This window comes from Cygnus olor, chromosome 19, assembly GCF_009769625.2.
Source record: "Cygnus olor isolate bCygOlo1 chromosome 19, bCygOlo1.pri.v2, whole genome shotgun sequence".
Lineage (NCBI taxonomy): Eukaryota > Metazoa > Chordata > Aves > Anseriformes > Anatidae > Cygnus > Cygnus olor.
The window spans coordinates 2252333-2258665 of record NC_049187.1 but is presented as its reverse complement, the minus strand read 5'-3'; the positions used below and the strand labels follow the sequence as shown (position 1 = coordinate 2258665).

The following is a 6333-nucleotide window of genomic DNA, read 5'->3' as shown; positions in this document are numbered from 1 at the left end:
GGGCCAGCTGGTAATGCTATGGGAGAAACATCCCAAAAGCTAAATGTAGCTGGGGCTTCTCCCCCTCCTTGGAGTCCCCACAGCTCCTTGCCCCTGCTCCAGTCCCTCTCACTACCCTCCTCCTTAAAATCAGCCCAAAACGCACCCTGCTCTGCCTGAGGTTAGAGGCATTTCATTTCTCTTGCAAACCCATCCTCAGTGGTTAGCTGGGCGTGTAGGATCCATATGTATCCAACGCTTTCTATTCCTGCAGCAGCATTAAAGACTTTGCAGGAAAGTTGGCAAATGGCTCCCTCCTAAAATAGCCGGCCCTTGTCGTAATGTAATCTCTTGTCATTCTTGTTAGATAGCAGAGCTCCAAGTATTTAAACAAAGCCTTGGCTTCCTTCGTTGATGCCCTGCTCCTATCGGGTCAGATGGGGAGGTTTGCTGTAAGGATGAATTTCGTCCCAACCAAACATGGGGCTCGATAACAGGGGTAGCAGCCTTGGGGCATGAACATCCCAGACCCAGGAATCCCTGAGAGGGGGCAAAGGCCAAGGCCACGGCTTTCCCCTCAGGGACCTGCAAGGCCCCCAGGGTGGCCAAGAGCTACCTAACAGCCCCCGGTGGTCAGGGAGCTTTGCTGGCACTGAGCTCATCCTGGTCAGGGTGCGACACGGCTGGGACCCGCTTGCTGCCTGTGTTTCCTCCCTTCCACCTCCCCACCCATCCCAGAGGGCAGTTATGCAGTAGAAATGCCAACTTTCTGAGCGTGGGGGGCATTTCCTTGCTGCTACGGGCTGTTGGGCTCCCCTTGAGGGGTAGGAACAGACGGCGCAGAGCTCTTGCAGGACACGGGTGGGCATGAGGCAGCGTTCAGCAAAGTGCCCTTCTGGGCAGCCAGTCCTTCAGTGCCGTCACCTGGGGGAGGGAGGGCTGTCCCAGAGCCCCCACTGCCCCGCACATTTGCAGTCCTTCAGCCTGAGCCTCACGCAAGGCTCCTGAGGCCTTCCCCAGCCTCTGGGGCCAGGCCAGGGACCACAGCTTCTCATCGCAGCCCTCACACTGGGTAGGAAATGAGCGGGGCGATAAGGGAGCTCGTTCGGCAGCCAAGGGAATATTCTGTGCTATCAGTAGATAAACTAATATCCCTTCCAGCCCTGGCAGAGGCTCAGGGGTGAGGCGTGGGGTGACAGCTCACACTGATGTCGATAACTCCCACCTGCTCCAGGGTAACCATCGCCCTTGCTCAGGTTGCCTGGGGGCGGGCGGTCAGCGCTGTGGGCACAGGGAGCCTGCCACAAGGAGAAGCCCCAGCCCCAGGATCCTGCGGTGATGTTACAGCCTCTGGATCCATCAGGACAGCTCAGCTGCGGGTGTCTCGCTGGGGCTGGACCAAAAGCAGCAGCTCGCAGCCTGGACAGCTCCCGTCCATCGGCCCTGTGGGCTCGTTAAGTTGACCTCCATGTAATTCTTAGACGGTTGAATGGTTTGCAGGAGTCGCAGCTCCCTGAGCTCCCCATGCTTTTGGCCACTCGAGTTTGCAGCCCGTCCCCAGAGCCAGCACTGTGCAGAGGTCCCAGTTGGGTGACCGGAGGGTCCTGAGCCTGCATGGGGGCCACCAGAGATGTCCCACACAGGGATGGAGAGCAGAGTCCCCAGCAGCTCAGTAAGATCAAGCTTCCTACCCCATTCCCCTCCTCTTGGCTGCGTGGACAACACAGGATGCTGCGGGATGCTGCGGGATGCACAACCTCTCCATGTCCCCATCAGCAGGTCCCATGTCCCCCTTCCCACCTGAGCTCAGGGCCCACATCCAGCACCTGGCCCCAGGGCAGCTGCATGACCCTGGGGATGCCCCAAAGCACACACACCAGGTGCCAAAATCCCCAGGAAACAGCAAATGAATCATTGGAGTTTTCTTTGTGTGTTAAGTGGAGCCAAGGGGAGTGTTGGCGGTGAGTGAAAAGGAAAAGAAATCCTCCCGTGCCAGCAAACACCACAAGCAACGCTGCACACGGCAGTTTGAGATCAGATGCTCTCTGCCTGAAAAGAAAAGAGATCTTGCTCTTAAACAGCAGCAAAACCAGAGCTGCAGACAATTCCTTGGGCAGCCCAGGGCGTGCACAGCGAAGGCTTTATACCAGTGGTTCGTAAGGAGCCATCGATTAACTCCAAAGCTTAGCTGCAGGCTGCAAGGCAATGTATTAACGTTACAATTGTTGCGTCCCTCCAAACGAAGCACCCACCAACAGACCCAGCCCCACACAGCCCCGTTCTGCCTGGGAGCACGTTTTGCAAAGCTGATGTTTTTCAGCTTTTTAATCCCAAACAGTCAGGTTAACCCAAAAGAAGCCATTTTTTTTTGGCTTTGTAAACAAGTGCCTATTTTTGGCAAAAGGTGGAAATTCAAAATTTGGAATTGCTGCAGGAACCCAATAAATCCCCAATAAATCAGACGAGGATGGAACTGGCCCTTCCACATCTCCCTGCCCACAGGCATCGCCGGCTCAGGCCCCAGTGGCGTGACAAAACCAGGAAAAATTCCTACTAAAATCCCAGCCAGTGCTGCCCTGACGGGCATCAAATGCCTGCATTTACCGTGTGGAGCCTTGTGCAGGCTCCGGGACCGGCGGAGCCCCCGAACGCCGGCATTCCCCATGCCCTTCCCCAGGAAGATAACGGATTTGGGGACGTAACACTCAGAGACTGGATTTCTCCAGGGGTTTTCCAGCTCTCACCTTCAATTAAAGCCAATTATTTTCATTATGTTTAATTATACAATATCAGAACGTGTTATTGTAATTAGTGTTGGCCCACAATTAAACGGGCTCCACATTGGGCACGTCGGTGTCTGTGGGGTCCTGCCCGGCTCCCCTGGGAGCTGCGGCCAGCTCCTGCGGCAGCCCTGGAAGTCCAAAACTGCAAACCCAGGATTTCTTGTCCAGCAAAGCCCATGGACGATGCGTTTTATTGACCAACCGCCCTCCAGCCTCCAGACTTTGATGATTTAGGGATTTTTTACCTTTTCCACAAGCAAGCAAAACCGTCCAGAGGAATGGGGATAACGGCGAAGCAGGAGCGTCGGGGGAGGTCGGAGCCACTGGAGACATCCCCAAAGTCTCGGTGCAACGCAGGGAAAAGCACTGTGGGAGCTCCCTCTCCTGGTCCACACCTCGGGAAGGGCTTTTCCACGGGACCTGGGTGCAAGGGAAATGCTGCAAGAAACCCTCATGGTGCATCCTAACCCAACAGCCCCAAACATCCCTGCTCGCTGCTTGGACATGGTGCTTGGCAAAGCCACGTCCCAGGGTGGGGGGCAAAATTTGGGAGGTGAGAAATGGGCACAGCACCACCCCACCTCGCCCCGGGGTGCAGCACTGCTCCATCTCCCATCTAAAGAAGCCCCAAAAGCAGCAACTTTGCAAGCTGAGACTTTCCCAAAGCAGTCAGCAGATGGGGACAGGGACGGGGACAGGGGTGGGGACAGGGGCCCTGTGGGCTCTCCACCCACGGGGCTTTGCACTTCAACGCCTGGAGCAGGTTTGGCAGCAGCCGCTCTGCCCGGCTCCAGGCGGGAGGACGAGGGGACGTCGAAGCTTTGGGGTGACAACGGCTCCTTCTGAAACCTCCCCCCCCCCCCCACCAGCTCCTCCCTGTCCTCAGGTGGAACAAATATTTGACGGATGTTTTTATGAGCCATTGAGTGCGCGTCGCTTGGAGGGCTCAGTACCTTTTGAAGCCGCAGATTTGGGGAGGCAGAGCGCGGTGGCCGTGCTAAGGCACCTGGCGAGCTGCCAGCAGGCTCAGGGGCAGCATCCCATGGACCACGGGGCACCCGGTGGCACCGCAGGATGGCCAAACCTTCCAGAAACAGCCCCGAGAGGCCGCGCAAAGCCTTGGGATTCCTCCCAGCTCCAGGAAACGACCAGGGGGTTGTGAATAAACCAGAAAGTCCCCAAACTTAACCCAAAGCAAAGGCGGGCGCACACTGGCTCCCACCTGAGCTGACGGTGCTGCTGGGGCTCTGCTACCTTGGGCCAGGGCAGGAGGAGGGGGCGGCACTGCCCACCCCCAGGGAGAGCCCAGGATCCCCAACAGCTTGGGATTTCAAGATAACAAAAAATTTAAAAACAAACCAACCAACCAACAAAGCCACCCAGGCAGCTGAGCTTACTTTTTACTGGCTTACTTTTTTACTATCTTTTTTCTGAGAGTATCTTTTTTGTTTTTTCACTCGCTTTCATCTTTTCCCTTTCAGGCCCAAGGATGGGAAATGCAGCCCCAGCGCCAAGGGCTCAGGACCCCCGGCCCCACACTCTGGGACAAGCCCCCACGTGCTGGCAGCGCTGCAGGCAAACAGAGGCCGAACTCATTTTAAAGCACTTTTTTTTTTTTTTTATTGATTTCATTGAAAACAGAACAAGAAAATGATCAGAGCCAAAAGGCTGCTCCTTTAAAACTGTCAAAAACATTAACAGAAAAAAATAATAATAATAAACATGACGGCATTATGAATGTTCTAGAAGAGATGAACAAAAAAAACTGTTACTGCACTAATTACAGTATTTAAAGATATATGCAAAAAAAAAATTAAGATAATGACCTGCCCAGCCACCACACAAAAGGTGATGGCAAATTTATTCACACTACAATACTAACAATTTAAAAAAAGTTTTGTGTTTTTTCCTGCATTTTATACTAAAATCACTTTGTTCTTTTTATACAATTGATAGTTTATATTCACGTGGTGAGCAAAAATCACACCAGAATCAGCACCGTTTTGTTTTGTGGTTTCTTTTTGTTGTTTTGTGTTTTTTTGTGTTTTTTTTGTGTTTTTTTTTGTTTTTTTTTTTCTTTTTTTAATGCTAGTCCCCGATGTTTCAGTAATGGTAAAAAATAAATCAGTTTATTGAAACCTCATAGCATGTGGCTTAAAAATTAATCGAAGGTGCCCAGCGTTGAGCAAAGTGATGGGAACGGACGAGCTGGTGGCATCCGGGATCTTCTCGCTGCGACATGTCCTGTCTGCTGCTCACCCCAGCCGGCAGACGCGAGTCGAGGTTCTCTATAATATATATATCATCCGCTTTATCTTTAAAAAAGAAAACTGATTTTCTTAAGAAGTTAGTGTCTTGTACAATCCCCTTCAACCTTCCCTCTCCACAACTGTTAATGCGGCAGGAGAGGGAGATCCTTCCACCGACGAAGCGAACACTGAAACTGTAACGCGGCCAAGGGCGCAGCCGGGAGCTGGTTCTAACGGAGACAGCCTGAACGGGAGCAGGGCCTGAGGGACGTCTCTGGTCGGCTCGGGAGAGACGGGGACCGAAGGGGGTTAAGTACTGTGGATTTCGTCTCATCAGAAGAGGGAAAAAAAAAAAAAAAGCCGGTGGATTTGGTAACAAGGAGGCATGGGTTAGAAATGCCCTCTAGCTCCAAGGGAAAGGCCCCACCGCAACGTCCTGCGAGATGCGGCAGAAATTCGAGGTGGTTTTTTTAAAAAACAAGAATAAACCCCAAACTAACCAACGAAACCAAGCAGCAGACCCTGCCCCGGGGCTGTGCCAAGACAAGTGGCCGCCAGCACCTCCCTCCCCCTCCCCGCTCCCCCCGGCTTTTAGAAAGAAAGTCCCATCAAGTACTCAAAGTTTATTACAAGTGAACTGGAGATGACTTGGCATGAGCGATCCATTCAATTAACAATATTCGGAGGACGGGCAGCTCTCCCTTGGCTCTGACAACACTTAGCACATTAAGAGACGGAGGCCGGGACAGCTTGCATGGAAAAAAAACGCAACAGCCACCCCTCGGCACGCACTGTAAAAACCAGCAGCTTTCCAGGACCGGGGAGGGGAGAACAACGCCACGGAGGTGGGATTTGCTTTCACTTATTCCTCAAGTAACAGTCGGTGGCACAGCCCTAAGTGTCACGAACCCTTGGCTTTCCTTGAGCGGGTTTTCTCTCTTTAAATGGAAATTCAGACAGTATGTGAATCTATAGGGTTAAAACAAGTCAGTCTCTGGGGAGCGGAGCCTCAAAAGGGGCCGGCTGCTGTGGCAGAGCTGGTGTCGGGGAGCCCGTTTTCCTGCGTGTCCTGGGACGAGGTGCTCGCCTGCCGCTGGGCCAGCGCTGAGCTCGAGTGTTTGCACTTGGGTGAACCGCACTGACAGCTGAAGAACTTGCCTTTGATGTCCCAGAACCTGTCGCCGTAGTCGAAGCTGCAAGAGAGAGACAGAAAACGGGGTCACTGCAATGTGCAATGAAGGAACGATCGGCAGCAAAAGGGGTCGTGCACCTGCACCAGAAGCTGGGGTTGGCAGCACCTGGGGCAATTCAGTGTCAGGGGA

General features: G+C 53.3%; 1 protein-coding gene across 35 annotated transcripts in view; it reads right to left on the bottom strand.

The window, feature by feature from the left end:
- Positions 1-4656: 4656 nt before the first annotated feature.
- The window catches only part of EHMT1 (euchromatic histone lysine methyltransferase 1), a 115884-nt gene continuing 114207 nt past the window's right edge, over positions 4657-6333 (bottom strand). For all 35 annotated transcript variants that reach the window (XM_040531912.1, XM_040531932.1, XM_040531940.1 and 32 more), the window contains one exon: positions 4657-6204. In XM_040531912.1, the coding sequence (XP_040387846.1) occupies positions 6021-6204 (184 nt within the window). In that variant the 3' untranslated portion in view covers positions 4657-6020. The remainder of the gene's footprint in view (positions 6205-6333) is intronic.